General features: G+C 56.9%; 1 protein-coding gene across 1 annotated transcript; it reads right to left on the bottom strand.

Moving 5' to 3' along the window:
* Positions 1–22648, bottom strand: LOC104297271 (complement receptor type 2-like). Its single transcript, XM_054176290.1, has 19 exons — positions 22597–22648; positions 20121–20312; positions 18610–18709; positions 17766–17851; positions 16647–16859; positions 15622–15804; positions 14703–14891; positions 13641–13817; positions 11915–12097; positions 11082–11327; positions 10571–10750; positions 10242–10411; positions 9329–9439; positions 7415–7436; positions 6125–6304; positions 5454–5633; positions 3923–4105; positions 2731–2919; positions 1–439 (listed from the first exon to the last, which is right to left on the bottom strand). The coding sequence occupies exons 1-19, from the start codon at positions 22646–22648 to the stop codon at positions 288–290; spliced, it is 2988 nt and encodes a 995-aa protein (XP_054032265.1). The 3' UTR covers positions 1–287.
* Positions 22649–25336: the final 2688 nt, after the last annotated feature.

The following is a 25336-nucleotide window of genomic DNA, read 5'->3' as shown; positions in this document are numbered from 1 at the left end:
TTCCTGACACCAAAGGGGACAGCAGAGGTTTGTTAATCAGCGAGGGAAGCTTGTCAGGAGCAAAGAGAGGAGCAACAATCTCCCTGTGCTTGTCAGGAGCGAGGAGAAGAGCAAGAACCTCCCTGTGCTCAGGCATCCAGCAAGGCAGAAGCCATCTGCCAGGCTCTGGTGGTTATTTCTCTGGCTGCAGGCATGCCAACACAAACCACCAGGAGCCTCTGTGTGCACAGAGTGACTACACAAACTGCATGCAGAGGCCAGGTGGTGGCTCCAGTGTGTGGCAGGACTCACTTGGGCAGGTTTTCGAGCTCCTCCTTTAGCTTTTTAACCTCCAGGTAGAGTTTTTGCACCTCCAGCAGAGTTTTCACTTCAGCTGCAGGCAGACCACAGTCAAAGAGCGATTCTATGGCATGAAGCTCTTCACACACAGCAGCAGCCTCTTTTCTCTTCTGTTAACAAGAAAAACAGAAAGGAACAAACCCCAGGGAAAAGCCTGTGAGGTATCTCTGCAGCAGATGGAGAACCAACCACCCCTCAGCCCTGGCCTGCATCAGGAACAGTGTGGCCAGCAGGAGCAGGGAGGTCATTGTGCCCTGTGCTCAGCACTGCTGAGGCCACACCTGGAGTCCTGTGTCCAGTTCTGGGCTCCTCAGGTCAGGAAAGAGATTGAGCTGCTGGAAGGTGTCCAGAGAAGGGCAACAAAGCTGGGGAGGGGTCTGGAGCACAGCCCTGTGAGGAGAGGCTGAGGGAGCTGGGGTTGCTTAGCCTGCAGAAGAGGAGGCTCAGGGGAGAGCTTCTTGCTCTTTGCAACTCCCTGAAGGGAGGTTGTAGCCAGGTGGGGGTTGGGCTCTTCTCTCAGGCACCCAGGACAAGAGACAGTCTCAAGCTGTGCCAGAGGAGGTTCAGGCTGGATGTTAGGAAGAAGTTCTTCCCAGTCAGAGAGATTGGCCACTGGGATGTGCTGCCCAGGGAGGTGGTGGAGTCCCCATCCCTGGAGGTGTTTAGGAAGAGCCTGGATGAGGCACTGGGTGCCATGGTTTAGTTGATGAGATGGTGTGGGGTGATAGGTTGGACTGGATGATCTAAAGGATCTTTTCCAACATGGTCTGTTCTATCCTATCCTATCCTATCCTATCCTATCCATTCACCATCCCTGGAGGTGTTCAAGAGGGGATTGGATGTGGCACTTGGAGCCATGGTTTGGTTGTCAGGAGGTGTTGGGTGCCAGGCTGGACTTGATGATCTCTGAGGTCTTTTCCAGCCTTACTGATTCTATTCTATTCTGGGCTGGCCCCTCTGCCATGCACTGCCCCAGAGCAGGCTGCATCCCTTGCTGGTCCCAGAAAACAAAAGCTCTTAGCAAGTTCAAGCTGCTGGCTTTGGTATTTGAAGCCAGGCAGCATCCCCCCAGCCAGAGCCTGGCACTTACACACTGGGGCATTGGTGTCCAGCTGCCATCAGGCAAGCATGTGGCTGTCCAAGGGTCTTCTAAAGCCTTGCCTCCATCAGCTGAGAAGTGGTAGCCAGGAAGGCATTCCAGAGTGACAGTTGCATTCATTGGGTACCAACTTTGATCCCCCAGAGGGCTTTCCACCTTCCCATTGGCCACTTGTGGCTCTGGACACAGAACTGAAAGGAAAAGCCACAGCAGAAGCAGCTCAGTGAGAGGGAGAGGGAATCATCTGGGTTGGGCAAGCCCTTGGAGGTCATTAAATCCAACCAGTCTCTAACTCTCCCAAGGCTGGTGCTAAGCCAGGTCCATCAGCACCACATCTCTGCCTCACTGAAATGCCTCCAGGGATTCAGCCACCTCCCTGGAGACCCTGTGCCAGTCTTTGAGAACCCCTTCAGTGAAGCAATGTCTTCTAATCTCCATCCCAAACCCCCCCTAGAGCAACTTGAGGTCATTTCCTCTCATCCTATCACTTGTTAGTAGCAAGAAGAGACCAAACCCCCAGCTGGCTCCAGCCTCCTGTCAGGGAGCTGTGGAGAGCCAGAAGGTCTCCCCTGAGACCCACCCTGGAGCCTCCTTTGTAGGGGAGTGTTGAGGATCATTCAGCTCTTGCCTGGTAAGCATCAGCTTTGAGGAGCTTGTTCCTTCTGCACAGAGGAGAATGTGCTAGAGGAGCCCCAAGGACAGACATAGACACACAATGCTGTACCCCAACCTCTCCCCCTTGGCACAGGAGCCACTGGCTTGGCCCCTGCCTGGTACCCACCTGGCTGGCAGGTGGGCAGAGGAGGGTGCCAGGAGCTGTCACTCAGGCACTGGCTCTCAGCAGCACCATGCAGCATGAAGCCTTCATCACAGGAGAACCTCACAGTGGCCTTGTAGGGAAAGGTGAACCTCTGGGGAACCATCCTGCCCCTCTCCACTGCGGGCCTGGGGCACCGAACCACTGCAGGAAGAGAGCAGAGCTGGGGGTGGCTGCTGCCCTGCCCCAGGCACCACAGGCACCCAGGGCAGGAGGGGCAGAGCTGCTCTTCATGATGCTCTCTCATCCCTTCTGTTCTCCAGCAGCCCCCAGGCAGCCCCTGCCAGCCCCTGCTGCTGTTGAGCAGCTCATGATGCTGAGACCTTCACACAGGAGCTGGAGGAGCTGCATGGGCATGGAAGTGCTCTGGGTTTGGAGGCTCTGGAGCAGAGCAGGCAGTGATGCTGGGGCTTAGCCTCCCCATCATGCCCAGGCTCTGGCCTCAGTCTGAGCCCACAGAGGAGACACCACTCACCCTTGCACTCTGGGGCAGGCCCACTCCAGGCCAGGTTCACTCCATCTTCAGAGGTGCAGTAGATGGACTCGCTGCCAACGAGGGCCAGCCCCTCTGCACAGCTGTACTTGACTTCTGAGCCGTAGGGGAACTTCACTTCTTCGGCGCTGGAGTGCTGCCCCTTGCTGATCTGTGGAGGGGGACCACAGACTGGGAGAGAAGAGAGAGAGGAAAAGCCACGACTGGCCTCGTTGGCCAGGGAAAGAGCAGTGCAGGGAGGAGACAGGAGAGGCCAGCTCTTGATGCTTACGTTTGGGGCTGCTCTCCTCAAAGTGCCCCTTGCTGCCTGCCAGCTTTGGCCCCTGCCTCCACCAGGGCTCCCAGCCAACCACCCCATCCCCAGCACGGTCCCAGGACCACACCACGTGTCTCCAGCCTCTCCCCTCCAGCCAACCTTCCCTTATCCCCTCCTCTTTTCCATGAGACATGATTCTGCTGAGGGGCAGGGTGAGGGAATTGTGTCAGGAACCCCTTGAGGGGTCCTGTGAGCAAACAGCTGCAAGCCCCATGGCTCCCCACACTTAATCCAGCCCAGTTTTGACAGAGGATGAGGACAGAGTCTGGTGATCAGGACCCTCCCCAGCCTCTCTGAGGAGCAATGCTCAGGTGACAGGAATTTCTCCCTGCTGGTCCTGCTGATCCCCAGCACCCACCCTGCCCCCCAACAGTGCACACTCACCCTGGTCACAGCAGGGCACAGAAGACCTCCTGGACCCATCAGCCCAGCACCCACCCTGTTCACTTCATTTCACACTCACCCTGGTCACAGCAGGGCACAGAAGGTCTCCAGGTTCCATCAACCCAGCACCCACCCTGCTCTCCTCATTTCACACTCACCCTGGTCACAGCAGGGCACAGAAGATCTCCAGGAGCCATCAGCCCAGCACCCACCCTACTCTCCCCACTTGACACTCACCCTGGTCACAGCAGGGCACAGATGATCTGCAGGAGCCATCAGCCCAGCACCCACCCTGCTCTCCTCACTTCACACTCACCCTGGTCACAGCAGGGCACAGAAGGTCTCCAGGAGCCATCAGCCCAGCACCCACCCTGCTCTCCCCACTGGACACTCACCCTGGTCACAGCAGGGCACAGAAGGTCTCCAGGAGCCATCAGCCCAGCACCCACCCTGCTCTCCTCACTTCACACTCACCCTGGTCGCAGTAGGGCACAGAAGGTCTCCAGGAGCCATCATACCAGCACTGGCTCCTCCGGCTGCCCCTCAGCAGATGTCCACGGTCACACTGAAATTCCACCTGCTGCCTGTAGGTGTAGTTGGCTCTTTCAGGGGTCAGCAGCCTGCCGTGGGGGAGAGCCGGTCTGGGGCACTGCACCTCTGAGGAACACCAGCAACAGAAAGAGCTGCCAGGGGTTGGGTCAGGAGGGCAGAGCAGGAGACATCTGCACAGGGCTGTTTTCTCCTGGGCTGCCCCAGAGAAGCTGTTGATGCTGCCAGACCTCTCCCAGCAGCCCTGGCACCTTCAGGGGATGGCAGCTGGGGGCCAGAACCCACTGCTCTTGGAACACAGAATGGTCCAAGCCCTCTGAGGTGCTTGGACGTTAGGAACAATTTCTCTGCTGCAAGAGGGGTCAGGGGATGGCACAGGCTGCCCAGGGAGGTGGTGGTGGAGTCCCCATCCCTGGAGGGGTTCAAGAAACAAGCCCTGTGAGGAGAGGCTGAAGGAGCTGGGGTTGCTTAGCCTGGAGAAGAGGAGGCTCAGGGGAGACCTTCTTGCTGTCTACAACTCCCTGAAGGGAGGTTGCAGCCAGGTGGGGGTTGGTCTCTTCTCCCAGGCACCCAGCAGCAGAACAAGAGGACACAGTCTCAAGCTGTGCCAGGGGAGGTTCAGGCTGTTCTTCCCAGAAGGAGTAATTGGCCATTGGGATGTGCTGCCCAGGGGGGTGGTGGAGTCACCATCCCTGGAGGCATTTAGGAGGAGCCTGGCTGAGGCACTTGGTGCCATGGTTTAGTTGATTAGATGGTGTTGAGTGATGGGTTGGACTGGATGATCTAAAGGGTCTTTTCCAACCTGGTTAATTCCATTCCATTCCATTCTATTCCATTCCATTCCAATCCATTCCATTCCCTTCCAATCCAATCCAATCCATTCCATTCCATTCCATTCCATTCCATTCTATTCCATTCCATTCCCTTCCAATCCAATCCAATCCATTCCATTCCATTCTATTCCATTCCATTCCATTCCATTCCCTTCCAATCCAATCCATTCCATTCCATTCCATTCCAATCCATTCCATTCTATTCCATTCCATTCCATTCCATTCCATTCAATTCCATTCCATTCCATTCCATCCCATCCCATCCTAAACCCGTGGCCACGGTGGGCTGCTGGTTGGGCTGGATGATCTTGGAGGCCTTTTCCAGCTGAAACAATCCTGGCTAGCTCTCAAGTGTGCTGAAGGCATGAAGTGTGCTGGAGGTGTTGCCACCTCCATCACTGCACCAAGGGTTTGAGCAGCTAACTTACCAGGCCTGCAGCTTTCTGCTGCTGCTTTGCAGCCACACCACCCTTTGAGCACCAAAAACAACTGCTGGGGAGAGCCCAAGCCCTGCCCCACGAGGTGCCCACGGCAGGGCAGCAGCAGTGGCTGGCTGCAAGCTGTGCTTTCCCCAGCAGTGCACTGAGGCTTTGCCCCCAAAGCGGAGGCAGCCTTGGACTCACCTTGGCAAAGCTGTGGGACTGGGGACCAGGTGAAGTTGGTAAGGCAGGTAGTTGTTGGAGAGACATCAGGGAGCAAGGAGTACCCAAGCCTGCAGAAGTAGGTCACAGCTGTCCCCACTGGAAAGTCGTTCTGGTGAGGGTAGTCTGCGTTGCTGACAGCAGGAGGGCGGTGGCAGCGACCTGGTGCCAGGGCAGGGGACAACGTGGACCCTCAGAGCTGGGAGGACCTGCTGGGCATGAAGCTGAGCCCTGCCTTCAGGGGAGCCCAGCCTGCCTCCCGGGCAAGGGTAGAGCAAGAAGGGGCAGCAGCGACCCTGAGCATCGCCGTGGGGTATTGCAGGGTGGTTTGGGCTGGAAAGGACCTTTAAAGGTCATCTCCTGCTGGCCAGGGACAGCTTGTCATGAGGGCTTGTGGTGATGGGATGAGGGAGGATGAATTTGAATTGGAACAGGGGACTGAGACTGGAGATTGAGAAGAAGTTCTTTCCAGTGAGGGTGAGGAGACTCTGGCACAGGATGCCCAGGGAGGCTGTGGCTGATCCCTCCCTGGAGGTGTTCAAGGCCAGGCTGGATGAAGCCTTGAGCAAGCTGGGCTGGTGGGAGGTGTCCCTGCCCGTGGCAGGGGGGTTGGAACTGGATGAGGCAAGGGAGGAAGAGAGCTCTGTTCCTACCTGGGGTGCAGGCAGGAGCCCTTGGTTGCCATCTGCCACTGCTCAGGCAGCGCAGGGTGGTGTAGCCTCCCACGGGGACGTAGCCTTCGTCACACTCCAGAGTGGCTGAGCTGCTGTAGGGGCCGCTCTGGGCAGGTCTCAGCTGCCCATGTAGGACGTGTGGGATGGGACACAAGAACCCTGTGGAGCACCAGAAAACAGAAGGGCTGAGGGCTTTGCTTCCCAAACACAGCTATGGAAAGCAGAAGGGCTGAGGGCTTTGCTTCCCAAACACAGCTATGGAAAGAACAACTCCCTCCTCCCACCTTGCTTTTCCAAGCTCCACCTTAGGCACTGCTACCCCTTTGGGAACGTTTGGGGCTGGGAAGTGGACTGAGAAGCATGGTGAATTGATTAAAAACAACCCAAAGAAGGGGTAAGGGTGGTGCTGGCGGCTGGGGGAGCAGCAGCTGCCTCTGCAGGGAGGTGCTGAGGCACAGGAGAAGTGTCCCCAAATGGCTGTTAACAAAGGAACTATCAACTCTCAGGCAGAAACTGCCCTTTCCTCCTCTTCCCAGAGACATTTACTAGTCAGCAAACCTCCACTTCTCTTCTGAGGTCAGCCTGTGGTGTGCACACATTGCACCAGTTCCCTTCACATGTCTCCAGGCTGCCTCAGGGCTTCAGCATCATCCTGGGCATCAGCCTCAACCTGGGCATCAGCCTCACGCCACTCAAATCGGTGACTGTGGCCCTTGCAATGAAATGGCCAAATCCTCTTCCTTGTCTAATTGACTCTTCCCCCTTCTTACCAATAACCTCAGACCATAAAGACATCTTCTGACCCTGGGAACAACTTCCCAGCTAGCTCATGGATGGCTGAAGCAAAGGGTGATCCATTCCCTGCAACACAGGTTCTACAGTCCAGAGCAGAAGATGCTCTGCAGGCAGGAGCCCTGGCCCTGGGCTCTCACAGGGACAAGCCCATGGCTTCTGAGCCAGCTGCACCTCACACACTGGTCCCCAAGGGAACCCAGGTCCCAACAGAAGACCTCTGAAAAGCCCTGGGAATTTTGGGTGGCTCTTTGCATGGGTGGAGAGGTGCAGCTGAAGAGGAGAAGTTGACACTGAGCTCAGGTTGCCCTTACAAGAGCATCAGGCATGGAAAGAGGCTGCAGCAGCCCAGCATGGAGGGGCTTGGAAAAGACCTCTGGAGATCACCCAGCCCGAGCTGCCTGCTGAAGCAGGGCACCCCCAGCAGGTTAGCAGTGACTTCAGCTAGAGGAAGGTCTCCTGCTGCACTTCACTTACCCCACCGGTAGGCAGCTGATCCCTAAGCAGAGCTGAGCCACAGAAGCAAAGGAAAGAGCAGAGGAGTGACACTCACCCGGACTCCTGCCTGGCTGCACCGCCACCACCACCACTGCCAGGAGCTGCCCTGGCCAGAGGAGAGATCCCAGCATGGTGTAGGGACCTGCAGGAAGGAGAGAGCCTCTCTCTGCCCTGAGCCTGCTGGGGAAGTGGAAGCAGCTGAGGGAAGTTGGGGACAGGTCAGACAAGCCACCCCCCCAAGCCCTTCTGACCTCCCCAGGCAAGGGGCTGCCCTCCCTGAGCTCTCTGGACAGGAAGTCTCCTCTGCTTCCTAGGGTTGCTTAGCCTGGAGAAGAGGAGGCTCAGGGGAGACCTTCTTGCTCTCTACAACTCCCTGAAGGGAGGCTCTAGCCAGGTGGGGCTTGGTCTCTTCTCCCAGGCAAGCAGCACCAGAACAAGAGGGCACAGTCTCAAGCTGTGCCAGGGGAGGTTCAGGCTGGAGGTTAGGAAGAAGTTCTTAATAGAAAGAGAGATTGGCCATGGGAATGTGCTGCCCAGGGAGGTGGTGGAGTCACCATCACTGGAGGTGTTCAAGAAGAGCCTGGATGAGGCACTTGGTGCCATGGTTTAGTTGATTAGATGGTGCTGGGTGAGAGGTTGGACTCAATCTCTAAGGTCTTTTCCATCCTGGTTAATTCTATTCTATTCTTCTATTCTATTCTATTCTACTCTACTCTATTCTACCCTATCCTATCCTATCCTTTCTGGGTGGGGACAGTGGGGAGAAAGCTCTTTCCCAGCTAGAAGGACCCTGCAGCATCCTGGCCTCACCTCTGCAGTGGGTGGGGGTGAGGCTGCTGTGCAAAGACCTCCCTGTGCTGCCCTGAGAGGAGCTGCAGCCCTCTGTGCCTGATCAATCACCTGCCTTCAGGACATGGTCTAGCAGAGGTGTTGGGTAGGAGGTTGGATGTGATGATCTCAGAGGCCTTTCCTAACTTCAATGCTTCTGTGATTGACTCAAGAACGACTCCTGAGGCAGCTCTAGAGCTAGGACAGAGTGATTCAAAGCCAGAGACAGCTCTCATTGCAACTGCAGCTTTATTGGGATCTGGTGGGGCCCAGCACAAGCTGTGAGCTGCCAGAGCACTTCCCCTTTCCTGCAGGGTGCAGCAAAACTGGAGCCTCTTCTTCCTGGACACTCATCTCCAACATCTGCACCCACCAAGGGGCAGCCAGGGGCACCCCCATGGCCTGGGGCACATCCAGCCTGCTTGGGAAGCACACCTGGCATTTCTGCCCTGCTAGAAGCCAGGCTCTGAGGTTTCCTTCATCATGCCTGCTCTGAAGGTCACAGTGAAGTGCTTGGTCACAGTCATGGATGCAAGATGTGGGCAGAGTAGCAATTGGCTGTGCTGGATGGCAGCTGGGGCACGGCAGCTGGGGGGTTAGCACAGGCTGGTGGCTCTGAGCACCCTGCCCATGCTCAGCACCCCCAAAGAGCCTCTTCCCACTCAGTTCCTTTCTAACTGAGCACTTGTCAGTAGAGCAAACATAGCTGGCTGGATTCATTTATTGATCTTGAAGGGTCCCTCCCCCCCCCCCCCCCCAACCCCAAGCCTCTGATTCTAAGCACCCTAAATGGAAAGCTTTCCACTGTATAAAGTGATGGAGAAAGCCAGCCCAGGTGAGCTCTAACAGAAAGAGCCAGAAGAGGTCACTTTCTGGCCACCCTTCCCCGTGACCCAAACCCTTCCCTGGCTGATAAATGTTGTCCAGGCTGCTGAAGCATCTGAGTGAATCACAAAGCCATAAACCCCTCCCTCAGGTCCACGGGATCACTCCCCACACCCAGAGGATGGGCTCCCCTGGTGCCAGGGAGGACAGTCAGGGGGAGGATCTCAGCAGCCTGTTAACCTCCAGGTAGAGTTTCTGGACCTCCAGCAGGGTTTTGAGGTCTGCCATAGGAATTCCACACTGGAAAGGTTCAGCGTTGCGAAGAATCCTCTCACACACTGGGAACTTTTGCTTTGGAAGGAAGCAAAGAGAGCTGGCATGAGGCTGCTGCAGGGCCTAGGTGCTGAGCAGCCCTCCCCTCCCTCCCTGCTGCAAGCCCCTCACTTGGGTCAGACCAATTGCAGCAGAGCCATCACGTGCCTGAGGTCAGACCAGCGCTGCTCCAGGCTAGAAACCACCCAACCAAAAAGAGCTCTAAGGTCATCCAGTCCAACCTGCAACCCAACCCCACCATAGCCACTGAACCATGGCCCCAAGTGCCATGGCCACACATTCCTTGAAGCCCATCCAGGGCTGGGGACTCCAGCACCTCCCTGGGCAGCCTGTGCCAAGCCCTGACCACTCTGGCAGCAAAGACATTTCTTTCCTGATGCCCAAACCTAAGCCTCCCCTGCTGCAGCTTGAGTCTCCCTCTCTGCAGGCTTTCAGAACCTGCTGGATGCCTTCCTGTAGAACAACCATAGGATGGATTGAGTTGGAAGGGACCTGGAAGATCACCTTGTTCCAACCCCCATGCCCCGTGGGCAGGGACACCTCCCCGCAGACCAGGCTGCTCAATGCTTCATCCAGCCTGGTCCTGTGGGGCTTGCCCTTGGGTTTGGCAGAGGGGGTTGGACTGGCTGATCTCTAGAGATCCCTCCCATGATTCTCTCAGTTCCTCTTGTCCTATCCCAAGGGAGAAGAGACCAAACCCCCCTCTCACTCCAACCTCCTTTCAGGGAGCTGCAGCGAGTGAGCAGCTCTCCAGCAGCAGTTACCTGGGAGAAAAGACCACAAGGTCCAGGCAAAGCCTGGGGATGTTGGTGGTACTTACACAGGTGAGGGGTGGTACCCAGGTGCCATTGGCTGAGCAGGTGGCTTTGGAGTTTTCTTTTGGGTAGCCATCAGCCTGGCAGTGGAAGGAGAGAGTTTCGTTCACCTCATACCACAGCTTCTGCGGCCGAACCACTGGGACGCCCTGGCCAGAGGGCTTGAAACACCGAACTGAGAGGAGGACAAAAGCCAAACAACAAACCCATGTAAAGAGAAGAGCCAGAGGAGAAAACCCCCTGAAAATTCCCCCCCTTGCTGGTGAGTCAAAGCAGCAGCAGCAGCAGCCTGTGCAAAGCCCCTGGGGGGCATCTGCGCAGCGCTGGTACCCACCTGGCTGGCAGGTGGGCAGAGGAGGGTGCCAGGAGCTGTCACTCAGGCACTGGCTCTCAGCAGCACCATGCAGCATGAAGCCTTCATCACAGGAGAACCTCACAGTGGCCTTGTAGGGAAAGGTGAACCTCTGGGGAACCATCCTGCCCCTCTCCACTGCGGGCCTGGGGCACCGAACCACTGCAGGAAGAGAGCAGAGCTGGGGGTGGCTGCTGCCCTGCCCCAGGCACCACAGGCACCCAGGGCAGGAGGGGCAGAGCTGCTCTTCATGATGCTCTCTCATCCCTTCTGTTCTCCAGCAGCCCCCAGGCAGCCCCTGCCAGCCCCTGCTGCTGTTGAGCAGCTCATGATGCTGAGACCTTCACACAGGAGCTGGAGGAGCTGCATGGGCATGGAAGTGCTCTGGGTTTGGAGGCTCTGGAGCAGAGCAGGCAGTGATGCTGGGGCTTAGCCTCCCCATCATGCCCAGGCTCTGGCCTCAGTCTGAGCCCACAGAGGAGACACCACTCACCCTTGCACTCTGGGGCAGGCCCACTCCAGGCCAGGTTCACTCCATCTTCAGAGGTGCAGTAGATGGAGGCATCCCCAACGAGGGCCAGCCCCTCTGCACAGCTGTAGGTCACCTCTGCTCCATAGGAGAAGTGCTCCTGTCCCAAGCCAGAGTGCTGCCCATTGCTGATTTGTGGAGGGGGGTCACAGACTGTGAAACAAAGGGAATTGGTAGGAAAGGCAACAGAATGGTGGGGTTGGAAGGGACCTCTGGAGATCATCCAGTCCAGCCTCCCTGCCAAAGCAGGGGCACCCACAGCAGCTTGCCCAGGATGGCATCCAGGTGGCTTTGGAATGACTCCAGAGATGGAGACTCCACCACCACCTCTCTGGCCAGCCTGTTCCAGTGCTCTGCCACCCTCAAAGTGGAGAAGTTCCCACTTCTTGCTCAAGACCTACCTGGGTCTTATGTCTGGGAGAGGACACCCCAAAACTTCCAGCCCATGAGCTGGAAGGACCATCATGAGCCCATGCTCCCCACCCTGTTCTCCAGACCTTAGAATCAGAGAAGCATTTTGGTTGGGAAAGACATTTTAGGTCATACAGTCCAACCATTCCCTACCATGGCCCTCAGCACCACATCTCCACCTCCTGGAAACACCTCCAGGGATGGGGATTCAACCACCTGCCTGGGCAGCCTGGGCCAGCCTTTGAGAACCCTTTCAGGGCAGAAGTTTCTCCTGATATCCAACCTAAACCTGCCTTGGGTGCAACCTGGGGCCTGAAGCAGGGCACCCACTGCCTGCTGGGGCTGAGCAGTGATGCAGGAGCTCTCTGCTCAGTGCTCACACCTACCTCTCTCACAGAATGGTAAGGAGGGACTCCAGCTCATATCATGCTGACATGTGGTGGTGTCCTGGCCCCTGAGGACATAGCCTGCATCACACACCAGCCTTAGCTGGGTCCCAGCTCTGTAGTCACTTTGGCTTCCATCAAGCTGTCTTCCATGAGCAAAGTCTGGCTTTGGGCAACGAGGTTCTGGAAAGCAGAGGGAGCAAAGGACACTGTGTGAGGGTCAGAACTGCAGGGATGGTGCTCTCCCTGCAGGAAGAACATCTAAACCCTGGGGGAAAGCAGGGACTGGCAGCCAGCTGCAGGGCTGAAGGCTTCCTTTGCAGCTCCAAGGGAGGCTCAGCTTCTCCAGGCAGGTTTTCCTGAGGCTGGGCAGAAAGGAACACACTGCAGAGCCGGGTCCATGCCTGGCCAAGCCCCTGGGGATCTCAGCACCACACACACCCCCCCTGCAGTCTGCCCAGGGGCTGTTGGCTCCTCCAGGTGTACTCATGAGGGTGCTGAGCACCTCACAGGCAGCATTAGGGCCAGGACAAGGAATCATCCATGCTCTGGGGCTGGCTGGCCTGTGAGGTGGAGCTGGCCCTGTCCTCCTGGCAGGGTTTTGCTCCCAGCAGCTGACTGCTGTAGCTCTGGTGCCCAGTGCTGGGTGAGCAGTGTCAGCAGTCTCAGGGTTGGTTTTTTTATGCTGTTACATTTTGTTCTGAGAGAGGAAATGCCCTGAGAACAACCTCTGCTCCCCAGCCTTGTGTCAGCAAAGCAGCCCAGCCACTGTCCAAAGCACAAACCACATGTCCTTCCAGCAGTCTCCCAGGCTTCTTAGGAGCCTCCTAAGCCTCTGAAAGCCACCAGCATGCAACCTTTTGCCATCCCACCTCCCAGGCTCCAGCTCAGTCCCTGGCCAAAACCTTTCCCCTGCAGGTCCCAAACTAATGGAATGATCTCTTTGGATCTTCTGCTGCCTGGTTCACAGAACCAGAGAATTGTTTCAGCTGGGAACTCCTCAGCCATCAACCTGGCACCACCATGGCCACTAAAACATGTCCCCAGCTGCCATGGCCACACAAGGTCCCACACCTCCAGGCATGGGGACTCTACCACCTCCCTGAGCAGCCTGTGCCAGTGGCTGAGAACCCTTTCAGTGGAGAAGTTTCTTCTAATCCCCGACCTAAACCTCCCCTGGGGCAACTTGAGGCCATTTCCTCTTATCCTACCACTTGGTACTAGGAAGAAGAGACCAAACCCCAGCTCCCTTCAATCTCCACAGTTCCTCACCAGCTTCTTTCAAGTTAACCTGGGAAGAGTAGATCTGGGGTACAGAGCCCAGGAGCAAAATCCTCCTTGGCTACCAGATGTGGGGTGCAGAGCCCAGGAGCAAAATCCTCCTTGGCTACCAGATGTGGGGTGCAGAGCCCAGGAGCAAAATCCTCCTTGGCTACCAGTTGTGGGGTGCAGAGCAGAGGAGCAAAATCCTCCTTGGCTACCAGATGTGGGGTGCAGAGCAGAGGAGCAAAATCCTCCTTGGCTACCAGATGTGGGGTGCAGAGCCCAGGAGCAAAATCCTCCTTGGCTACCAGATCTGGGGTGCAGAGCCCAGGAGCAAAATCCTCCTTGGCTACCAGATCTGGGGTGCAGAGCCCAGGAGCAAAATCCTCCTTGGCTACCAGATGTGGGGTGCAGAGCAGAGGAGCAAAATCCTTCTTGGCTACCACTTCCAGCTCTGACCTACCTGGAGTGCACTCCAGCACTGGTGGATCCCAGCTCCCATCACTGAGACACCAAAGGACAACCTGGCTGGGATGATCTTTGAAGCTGTAGCCGTCGTTGCAGGTCACTTGCAAACTGTCTCCAAACACATAATGCTCTTTCTTCTCCCAGGCAAACACAGCCTTCCCATTCCTGATGTCTGGATTTGGGCAAAGAATTCCTGAGAAAAGCCAAAAGGTAGCAAGTGTGAAGCCACTGCCCAGGATCATCCAGTCCAACCTGTCACCCAGCACCATCTAATCAACTAAACCGTGGCACCAAGTGCCTCAGCCAGGCTCCTCCTAAACACCTCCAGGGATGGGGACTCCACCACCTCCCTGGGCAGCACATCCCAATGGCCAATCTCTCTTGCTGGGAAGAATTTCTTCCTAACATCCAGCCTGAACCTCCCCTGGCACAGCTTGAGACTGTGTCCTCTTGTTCTGCTTGCCTGGGAGAAGAGACTAACCCCCACCTGGCTACAACCTCCCTTCAGGGAGTTGGAGAGAGCAAGAAGGTCTCCCCTGAGCCTCCTCTTCTGCAGGCTAAGCAACCCCAGCTCCCTCAGCCTCTCCTCACAGGGCTGTGCTCCAGACCCCTCCCCAGCTTTGTTGCCCTTCTCTGGACACCTTCCAGCAGCTCAACATCTTTCCTAACCTGAGGAGCCCAGAACTGGACACAGGACTCCAGGAGTGGCCAAACCAGTGCTGAGCACAGAGCACAATGACCTCCCTGCTCCTGCTGGCCACACTGTTCCTGATTCAGGCCAGGATGCCCTTGGCCTTCTTGGCCCCCTGGGCACACTGCAGGCTCGTGTTCAGCCTACTATCAACCAGCACCCCCAGGTCCCTTTCTGCCTGGCTGCTCTCAGCCACTCTGCCCCCAGCCTGTAGCACTGCCTGGGGTTGCTGTGGCCGAAGTGCAGCCCCTGGCACTTGGATGTGTTCAGTCTCATGCCCTTGGGCTCTGCCCGTCTGCCCAGCCTGTTTCTTCACTCAGGAATCATTCTGCCAGGTGGCAGGAAGCTGAAGGAAGCTGCACTCACTTTCACAAGGCTGTGGAGCTTCAGACCATGTGAAATCTGGCAGACACTTGATGTGCCTGGTGGTTTCTCCTGGGCTGAACCTGTGGCCCTCTCTGCACTCATAGGTAACGATGGTGTCCACGGGGAACAGGTTCCCAGCCAGCTTTGCCTTCACAGCATTGGCCACATCTGGAGGGCTGTCACAGCTGCCTAGGAGAGAGACATCAAACTGGGGCCAGGGCCAAATCAAGGAGGCATCAAGTCAGGGACAGTGCCAAATCAAGGGGGCATCAAGTCAGGGACAGTGCCAAATCAAGGGGGCATCAAGTTAGGAACAGTGCCAAATCAAGGAGGCATCAAGTCAGGGCCAGTGCCAAATCAAGGGGGCAGCAAATTAGGGTCAGGGCCAGTGCCAAATCAAGGAGGGTCCACAGTGGTATGGAACCAAAGAACCCAGAGAGCACTGGGGTAAAAGTCATGGGCTGGTGGTGCTCTTCTGAGATGCAGCTGGTGGTCTGTGCTCAGTGATTCACAGACCATGGAATGGTTTGGGTTGCAAGAGACCCTCAAGGTCATCCAGTTCCAACAGCCCTGAAAGGACCTGGCCCCCTTCTCTTGCCCCTCACCCTTTAGCCCTTGCTGAGCATCGCTCAGATCCCCTCTGGGGCTGCTCTTCTCCAGGCTCCTCAGCCTTTGCTCCTCACAGAGATGCTCCAGGTCCCCCCAGCACCTGTGGAGCCTCCACTGGACAGCACAGCTGAGCCTCTATGGCCTCAAGTCATAAATTCCTTGAGTGCCAGAGAGGGATTGGCCCCGAACCCCCAGAAGCGACTCCCGGAGCCCTCACTCCCAAGTCCTGACCCTCTTAGAGGGGTGGGAACCAACTTGAAAAGCACAGCTGCTGGGTGAGGTGGGGCAGTGCTGGGTCCACCAGGCTTACTGAGCTGGCAGAGGGGCAGGGGGGGGTCCCAGAGGCCATCCTCCTTGCAGGTGGAGGTGTCGCTGCCGCTGAGGCTGTAGCGGAAGTTGCAGTCCACGAGGATGGTGTCCTGGTAGCTGTAGGAAACCTGGAACCCGCTCAGCAGCCTCCCATTGGGGATGTTGGGGTGCTCACAGGTAACCACTGCAGCAGGGAAAGGAGCAGAGAGGTTCAACAGGGCACCCACAGCAGCTTGCCCAGCATCACAATGGCCAGGGAGGGCTTGGAAGCTCCCTGCCACCCCCCCGGGCAGCCTGCTCCGGGGCTCCAGCACCCTCACACCAAAGAAGCTTCTCCTCATGCTCAGATGGAATTGCTTCTGTTCAAGTTGGTGCCCATAGCCCCTTGTCCTGTCCCTGGGCACCACTGACAAAAGCCTGGCCCCATCCTCCTGCCTCCCATCCTTTAAATATTTATTGATCAGATCCCCCCTTCAGGGAGTTGGAGAGAGCAAGAAGCTCTCCCCTGAGCCTCCTCTTCTGCAGACTAAGCAACCCCAGCTCCCTCAGCCTCTCCTCCCAGGGCTGTGCTCCAGACCCCTCCCCAGCTTTGTTGCCCTTCTCTGGACACCTTCCAGCAGCTCAACCTCTTTCCTGACCTGAGGAGCCCAGACCTGGACACAGGACTCCAGGTGTGGCCTCAGCAGTGCTGAGCACAGAGCACAATGACCTCCCTGTTCCTGATCCAGGCCAGGATGCCATTGGCCTTCTTGGCTACCTGAGCACACTGCTGGCTCATGTTCAGCTGCTGTCAACCACTACCCCCAGGTCCCTTTTCTGCCTGGCTGCTCTGCAGCCACTGCCCCCAGCCTGTAGCACTGCCTGGGGTTGCTGTGGCCAATGTGCAGCCCCTGGTTCCAGCAACAGAAAGGAGAGAGACAGCTCCAAGCTCCAGCAGAGGGTGCAGCAGGCAGTGGAGAAGGGGCTGGGGCTGGAGCTGCTGCCATGCCCCTGGAGAGCTCCCACCTCACCCTGGGACCACCTCACCTTTGCACTCTGGGGGTGGCTTGCTCCAGACACCGTTGGCATTATCTGTGGTGGTACAGAAGATAGAGGCATCTCCAACCAGGGAGAAAGGCTTCTCTCCCCTCCTGGCAGTGTGGCACCTGTAAGTCACTGATGCTCCATACTCAAAGCTCTCCCTGCCAGCTCCATTGTGCTCTCCATTAGCTATTTCAGGAGGGGGCAAGCAAGGTATTGCTGGGGAGGGAGGGAAGAAGAAGAAGAAGACACAGAGGAATAAAGTCATTTAAAATCAAAGGTCTGGTAAGAACAGAACCCTGAAACCCAAGGTGCCAGAAGGGGCAAGAATCAGTTGGGCTGGAAAAGACCTTGAAGCTCATTCAGCCCAACCTTCAGTCCAGCACTGCCAAGGCTGGTGCTAAACCACGGCCCTCAGCACCACATCTCTGCCTCTTTTCAACATCTCCAGGCATGGAGATTCCACCAACCTCCCTGGGGAGCCTGTTCCAAGTCTCTGAGAACCCTGCCAGCTGCAGCAGCAAGTTGCACACCAGCCCACAGGCAGCAGAGCTCTGCCCCTGGTGACAACTGCTTTGGAATTCACCACATTGGAGATCTGGAAATGGGTTTTTGTACTGCCAGAGTGGTCAGAGATTGGCACAGTCTGCCCAGGGAGGTGGTGGAGTCCCCATCCCTGGAGGGGTTCAAGAGCGGTGTGGCCGTGGCACTGGGGGCCATGGCACAGTAGCCATGGTGGTGGCTGGGGTGCACTGGATGATCTCAGGGGGCTTTTCCACCCTGTGATCCTGTGAAAGAGGCAGCAAAAGGACCACATGGATGATTCTGTTCTCTGGGAAGTGCTGTGGAAAGGCTTTGGCAGGAGGCTGAGCTGGTGGCTGGCAGGTGGGATGCCAAGGGCTGGGCTGTTGGCAGCTGCCTGACTGCCAGAGGGGGAGGGAAGCTGCTGGTGGTTTTTTTCCCTGTAGGATGATGCAAGAACCAAACCAAACCAAATAGTAAAGCTTTCCAGACTCCCCCATGCATCAAACTGCTGAAACCCTCAGCAGGGCAAGGTGACAGCTTCTGTGTCGTCCCCCCCAGTGACATCTAAGCAGCAGATCAATGCAGGAGCAATCCACTTACCCTCACATAAGGGAATGTCTCCGTCCCAGGTAACAATCCCATTGGCCAGGACACAGTGGATCTGAGGACTTCCAACCAGTCTGTACCTGCAGGACACAGAAGGGGAAGTCACTCTACAGACTCAGTTTTGGTGTGGTCCACAGAATGGTTGGAAAAGGCCTCCAAGACCATCCCAGGCCAACCAGCAGCCCAACAACGCCGTGGCCACTAAACCGTGGCCCCAGGTGCCACATCCACACCTTTCTTGGCCACCTCCAGGGAGGGAGACCCCACCACCTCCAGGGAGGGAGAGCCCACCACCTCCAAGAGGGAGACCCCACCACCTCCAAGGGAGGGAGACTCCACCACCTCCAAAGGAGGGAGACTCCACCACCTCCAAGGGAGGGAGACTCCACCACCTCCAAGGGAGGGAGACTCCACCACCTCCCTTGGCAGCCTGTTCCAATCCCTGACCTCTCTTGCAGCAAGGAAATTGTTCTTCATGTCCAACCCAATGCTCCCCCTGTGCAATCTGAGGCCACTTCCTCTTGTTCTGTTGCCAGTCACTTGGGAGAAGAGACCAACCCCCAGCTCACTTCAACCTCTGTCAGGGAGTTGCAAAGAGCAAGGAGGTCTCCCCTCAGCCTCCTCTTCTCCAGGCTGAACAACCCCAGGTCCCTCAGCTGTTCCCCCCCAGAGCCATCCTGCTGGGGCATTCCAGAGGCTGTGATATTTCATTCACTGTTTGTGGGCACCTACACACTGGGAGGGTTTCTGAGAGCACAGCCTGGAGTCTAGAGGGGAAAGGCTTGAGCAGAATGAGTGGGGAGGAAGAGGCTCCATGCCCTGAGTGCTCCTGGCTTACCCAGTGTTGCAGGTGAAGTTCACTGCTGAGCCAAAGTAGAACTTTCCTGCCAGGATGAGTCTGCCATTGTCAGGCTCTCCAGGGTAGCTGCAGAGCCTTGCTGGGGGGACAACAGAGTTAGTTCTGGTTGCAGTTTCTTGAGGAATTGGGAAAAGGCAGCAGGAAAGCAGAAAATTCCTCCAGTGCTGAGCAAAGGGCTGGAGCAGAGACCTCCAGGTTTGCCTTCCAACCCTAAATCATTCCCTGATCCATGATGCTGTTAGGACCTGCACAGCTTCCCTGATTGCAGCAGGTTGGAAGGGATCCTCAGAGATCATCTTGGCCAAGCCCCCTGCAGGCAGCAGGGACACCTCCAGCTACAGCAGGCTGCCCAGGGCCACATCAAGTCTCATCTTGAATGCCTCCAGGGCCTCAACCACATCCCTGGGCAACCTGTTCCAGCATTTCATCACTCTCATTGTGCAGAACTTCCTCCTGATGCCCAACCTCAACCTCCCCTGCTCCAGTTCCAAACCATTGCCTCTCCTCCTATCCCTCCAAGCCCTTCTGAACAGTCCCTCCCCAGCCTTCCTGTAGGTCCCCTTCAGATGTGGGCCATGACCTGCAGCCAGCCTCTGCAGGCAAAGGTTCTGCAGCACCCCTGGCACGTGTGAGAGTGTTTCCTCACCTCCTACTGCCAGCCTGAAAGACTTTCTTGGAACAGAGAGTTACAAAGTGCCTGGGCAGAAGACCATCCTGTGAGTCAGCAAGGACCACAGCCAGCATCAAAGCAGATTCCAGCTTTTGCCATCATAGCATAGTCATAGAATGGGTTGGGTTAGAAGGGACATTGAAGATCATCCAAGCTCCAACCCCCTGCCATGGGCAGGGACACTTCCTACCAGCCCAGGCTGCTCAAGGCTTCATCCAAGCTGGCCTTGAACACCTCCAGGGAGAGACCAGGCTTTGTTTGTCTGTTTTCTAACTTGTCTGTTTCTTAGCTCTCCTAACAGCCCTTGGCCTTCTAGCTTGGATCATCCTGAGAAGGAAAGGCAAGAAAGCTCAGTAAGTGAGCCTGAGGCAGGACAGTCCTGAAGGAAAGAGGGGACTGGATGTGGCCCTTGGTGCCATGGTTTAGCCATGAGGTCTGTGGTGCCAGGTTGGACTCGCTGAGCTTTGAGGTCTCTTCCCACCTTGGTGATTCTGTGATACAACTGAGTGCTCCCTTGCAACCCCTGCCAGTCATCCCCCTCCCTGGATACCTGCACAAGGAATACTGGCTGTCCAGCTTTGTCCCAGCTATGGCCATCATGGAGCAGTCACGCAACGGTTTAGCTTGGAAGGGACCTCGAAGCTCATCCACTTCCACGGGCAGGGACACCTCCCACCAGCCCAGGCTGCTCAAGGCTTCATGCAGCACCTCGAGCACCTCCAAGCAGAGGGCAGCTGGCAGCGTGGCACAGCCGGTGGGGGGCAGCAGGTCAGCCGTGCCCCAGCAGGCAGGCGCGGGGCGCGGGGCCGGCCGTACTCACGCAGGCAGGGCTCGGCCGGGCCGTGCCAGTCGCCGTTCCGGCCGCAGACGAAGACGTTGGAGGCCTCAGCGGCCCTGACGTAGCCAGGCCGGCACCGGTACTCCACCTTGGCTCTGACGGCAAAGGTGCTGAGGCCAAGGAACTCCTCCTTGAGCTCCGCAGACACCAGGCGTGGGGGAGCGCTGCAGGCACCTAGAGACACGGCAGCTCCGTCAGCGAGAGGCTGGCAGCGGAGCCCTTCTCTCCCAGGCACCCAGCGGCACAACGAGAGCACACAGGCTCAAGCTGTGCCAGGGGAGCTTTAGGCTGGAGGTGAGCAGAAAGTTCTTCCCAGCAAGAGAGATTGGCCATTGGGGTGTGCTGCCCGGGGAGGTGGTGGAGTCACCGCCCCTGGAGGTGTTCAAGAGGGGACTGGATGTGGCTCTTGGAGCCATGGTTTAGGTAGGCATGAGAAGGGACTCCAGAGAAGGGCAACAAGGCTGGGGAGGGGTCTGGAGCACAGCCCTGGGGGGAGAGGCTGAGGGAGCTGGGGTTGCTCAGCCTGGAAAAGAGGAGGCTCAGGGGAGACCTTCTTCCTCTCTCCAACTCCCTGAAGGGAGGTTGTAGCCAGCTGGGGGTTGGTCTCTTCTCCCAGGCACCCAGCACCAGAACAAGAGGACACAGTCTCAAGCTGTGCCAAGGGAAGTTTAGGCTGGAAGTGAGCAGAAAGTTCTTCCCAGCAAGAGAGATTGGCCATTGGGATGTGCTGCCCAGGGAGGTGGTGGAGTCCCCATCCCTGGAGGTGTTCAAGAGGGGATTGGATGTGGCTCTTTGAGCCATGGTTTAGTAGTCTTGAGGTGTTGGGTGATAGGTTGGACTGGATGATCTCTGAGGTCTTTTCCAACCTTATTGACTCTATGATTCTAAAGCAGTAGGAGCTCTGGCCTGATTTACTCTGAGGGTCCTCTTGAGGACACTTTGGGGGCCTCAGAAGTCCTTAAAAGTAGGAACAGAGAGGAGAAGCACAGCCTGTGACTGGGGCTCATAGGATCCCAGAGTGGTTTGGGTTGGAAGGGACCTTAAAAATCATTCAGTTCCAAACCCCCCATGGGCAGGGACACCTCCCACCACAGCAGGTTGCTCAAAGCCTCATCCAGCCTGCTCTGAAACACCTCCAGGGATGAGGTGTCCACAACTTCTTGTGTTCCCTTCTCTGGGATGGCTGAGGCTGGCAGGGACAGAGCAGGAGCATTGCCCTAGGAGGTCCTGTCTGCTCCTCACACCTCATGCAGCACTTTCAGAGGCTGGGCACACACAGACTGCAGATGAATCCTTTCCTCTCCCCACTTTGGGTGACTTACTGCACCTCTTCAGCTGCAGTAATTTGATGTCCACTTTACAGAGAGAGAGGAGAAAAGGCAAAGGGAGATGGATCCTGATCACACAGATTTACAGTGATCTGGAAATGCAAAGGCAGGACCCAGGTCCTGTGAACCCCAGGAGATTCCTTTGAGGGCTCTTAGTTTATCCCTTGGCTCCCTCTTTGTGTTCACTTACTCTGGACAGCCACAACAAGAGCAGCAGCAAGGCATAACCCAAGGATGACAGCATGATCCCTCTGCTTCCCTGGCTCCAGAGCTGGCATCTTCCCTTGTTCCAGCTTCCCTGCCTGGAGATCCCACAGAAGTCACTTTTCCCACACCTAATATCTGTAGGAACAGCAGAGGAATCTTCATACTCAGGATAACCACAGCCCATCCACACAGCTCTCACTCCTCCAGCCCTAGGCAGCCCCTACAGTGGTGGCTGGAGACCAGAAGCTGCAGGAGCTCCTTGCAGTGCTGTAGGAGAGCATGGAGCAGCTCCTCTGCAGCTGATGAGACTGTGACCCAACACAGAGAAGCTGAGCTGCTGGGGAAGAGCTGGATTTGGGTGAGGAATGTTGGCTCCAGCAGGCCAGAGGAGTGAAGAGAGAGCATCAGCAGGACAGCTGATTCATCAGTTTAGTGCAAATAACATGAGCTGGAGTGAAGCCACAGGGCAGACAAATCATCCAGGGGACCAAATTGCTCTGCACAATGGAATTCAGTGCAGTTTGGACTCAGAGTCACAGATTGCATTGGGTTTGGAAGAGAACCTCTAAGGTCATCTTGGCCAACCCCCCTGCAGGCAGCAGGGACACCTCCAGCTACAGCAGGCTGCCCAGGGCCACAGCAAGTCTCATCTTGGATGTCTCCAGGGCCTCAACCACATCCCTGGGCAACCTGTTCCAGCATTTCACCACTCTCCTTGTGCAGAACTTCCTCCTGATGCCCAACCTCAACCTCCCCTGCTCCAGTTCCAAACTATTGCCTCTCATCCTATCCCTCCAAGCCCTTCTGAGCAGTCCCTCCCCAGCCTTCCTGTAGGTCTCCCTCAGACAGTGAAGTGCTGCTGCAAGGTCTCCCTGGAGCCTTCCCTTCTCCAGGCTGCCCAGCCCCAGCTCTTTCAGACTCACCTGGGACCCCTAGAGACCAACAGGAGTCCTCTCTGACTCTGCTCTCCACCATCACCATTTAGCAGCCTAAATCCTCCCAACCTCATGTGCACTCCAAGTGCCTCCCTGCCTCCTGGCAATGAGCCTTTCTTGGTGCTTTCTGCTCTCAACCTAGCTCTTCCCATGGCTGTTTCCTTCCCTTGGCTTTCCCTCAATCCCCCTCCCCAGCTCTTGGTCTCATTTGATTTCATTGCCTCAGCTTTGTGCCTGCTTGAGGTGCAAGGAAGCCTCAACCCAGTTTCCCTGCTCCAGTATTTCACCACCCTCATTGTGCAGAACTTCCTCCTGATGCCCAACCTCAACCTCCCCTGCTCCAGTTCCAAACCATTGCCTCTCCTCCTATCCCTCCAAGCCCTTCTGAACAGCCCCTCCCCAGCCTTCCTGTAGGTCCCCTTCAGATGTGGGCCATGACCTGCAGCCAGCCCCTGCAGGCAAAGGTTCTGCAGCATCCCTGGCACGTGTGAGAGTGTTTCCTCACCTCCTACTGCCAACCTGAAAGACTTCCTTGGAACTGAGAGCTACAAAGTGCCTGGGCAGAAGACCATCCTGTGAGCCCCAACCCAGTTCCCCAGAGGAGCAGCACCTAAAGCTGCCCTGCTCAAAGCCATCTCACCTGGAGGTCTGGCAGCAGGAGATGGAGAGCCCTGGGGTGCTCTGCTCTTGCATGGCAGAGGGCTGGCTCTGTCTCCTCGCTCTGTCCAGGCACCTCAGCGCTGGAGGAGGAGCTCCCCCACGCCTACATCCTTAAGTAGGACTCCATCCAGGGAAGATTGACTTCTGCAGAAGGCAGAGCTGGACCAGTCGACCCAGAAATCATGACCCTTTCAGCAGAACAAAGGGGAAGTTATTTATTCAACCCAGAGCCACAGAGCAAAACACTGCAAGCCTGAAACCCCCTGAATGCAGCCCAAGCAGATGTTGAAATCGTTTTGTTTGCTGCGTGGGGCTGCCAAGCCCTTGGCTGAAACCATCCCTGCAGAGCAGGATGCTGCCCATTCCACCCTGAGACGATGGCAGCCAGCCAGGGCTGCTCCCCAGTGCTGCCCAGGGGCCTTGGGCACGGTGTGAGGAGCTCCTCAGGAGGGCTGCCTCACCCTGGGGCACACCAAGCAGCGAGTTCCTCCCTCCTGACCTCCCCGAAGCCTGTGGCCAGCGATCCAAATCCGCCTTCCTCACCCCCTTCCAGCTAACCCCACTGAACCACCCCAGCTGGAGCTCAGCAGCCCTGGAGGTCTCAGGGGCCACTGCTCCCATGATGGGAACCCAGCTGCCCCTTGTCTGACTGAAAGCTCTTCCCAAACCCCCCCTCTCACTGGGGGTCATTTCCCAGCAGCAAGAGCTTTGGCAGCACATTTGCTCCTCCTGCACTTGGGCTGCACAGCCTCATCCAGGCTTGAATCACCAGCAAGAACCCAGCAATGGCCTTTCTGCCCTGCTTGTGCTGCTCACAGGTAGAGCTTTCTCCTTCCCATCTGGGCCAGGAACAGCTACCACTGCCCTTACCTGCCTTGGGTGCATCACCCCAATCCACAAGCAAACAAAGCAGATGCAGCTCTTGCCCTGTGGGACATAGCAGAAGGCTTCCTGCCCTCAGCCCATGAGCAGAGGCTTGCTCACAACATGCCCCTGAGCTCAAGAGGGGGAAGGATGCAGTTAATCCCAAACACAAACACAACCTTTCTGCCTGTGCCTCACAACAGGCTGCTCCATGTGGCCCCAGAACCCAGCAGCTTCCTTCTGGGCATCCAGGAGGTTATTTAGCATCTGCAGAGGGTGCTCACAGGATCCCCCAGCATGCTGGGGGTTGGAAGGGACCTCTGGAGACCATCCAATCCATCCCCTGCTCCAGCAGGGCACCCCCAGCAGCTTGCCCAGGAGCACAAGGACCAGGGGTGGGTTGGAAGCTCTCCAGGGAAGGAGACTCCACAACCTCTCTCTGGGCAGCCTGCTCCAGGCCTCCAGCAGCCTCAAAACAAAAGGATTTTATGCTCCTGTTCAGCTGGAGCCTCCCAAACCCCCATCTGCCCTTGCCTGGAGACCCTCTTCCCCCAAACCCTCCCCTGAAGGCCACCACTGAGGTCCCACACCCAGCAGGCCAAGAGTCAGAGCGAACAGCAACAGAAAGGAAGAGAGGAAAGGAGAAGTTGTTTGGTTTAAACCTCTTTATTGTACATAAAGCCTCGAGGGGGTGGGGGGAGAGCAGAGAGCACACAACACAGAGCACAGATTTACACACACTGCATTGTTTTACACCTGACAGACCCCAGTAGGAAGCAGAAAGGTAGCCACAAAAGAACAACCCCAAAGCCCTACAAATAAACACACAACAACAGAGCTGCAGCTTGCAAGCAGCCTCCAGACCCAGGGCAGCAGCAGCAGAGGTGGAGGTGGCAGCAGCAGAGCTCACCCAGCAGCCTTTGGAGGAGCTCAGGGGGAGGGTTTGGGACATATCCCACCCCCTCCCCAGCCCAGAGCAGGTGGCTCCTGCAAGCACAGGGGGTGATGTCTCTCCTCCCAAAGCTTCTCCACTGGGCTGAGCTTTCCCCCCCATCCCCTCACCCCCTGCCTTAGCTGCTGGGACTGGGACAAGGTGAGGTGGCAGCTGTGATGTCACAGCCAGGGCACACAAAGTCAAAGCTGCTCAGCTTGGTTTGAAGCTTTCCCCTCCCCCCCTACTCCTTCCCTTGCCAGTTTTCCTCAT

Source organism: Dryobates pubescens, chromosome 35 (assembly GCF_014839835.1).
Source record: "Dryobates pubescens isolate bDryPub1 chromosome 35, bDryPub1.pri, whole genome shotgun sequence".
Classification (NCBI taxonomy): domain Eukaryota; kingdom Metazoa; phylum Chordata; class Aves; order Piciformes; family Picidae; genus Dryobates; species Dryobates pubescens.
This window is presented reverse-complemented; position numbering and strand designations above follow the sequence as displayed.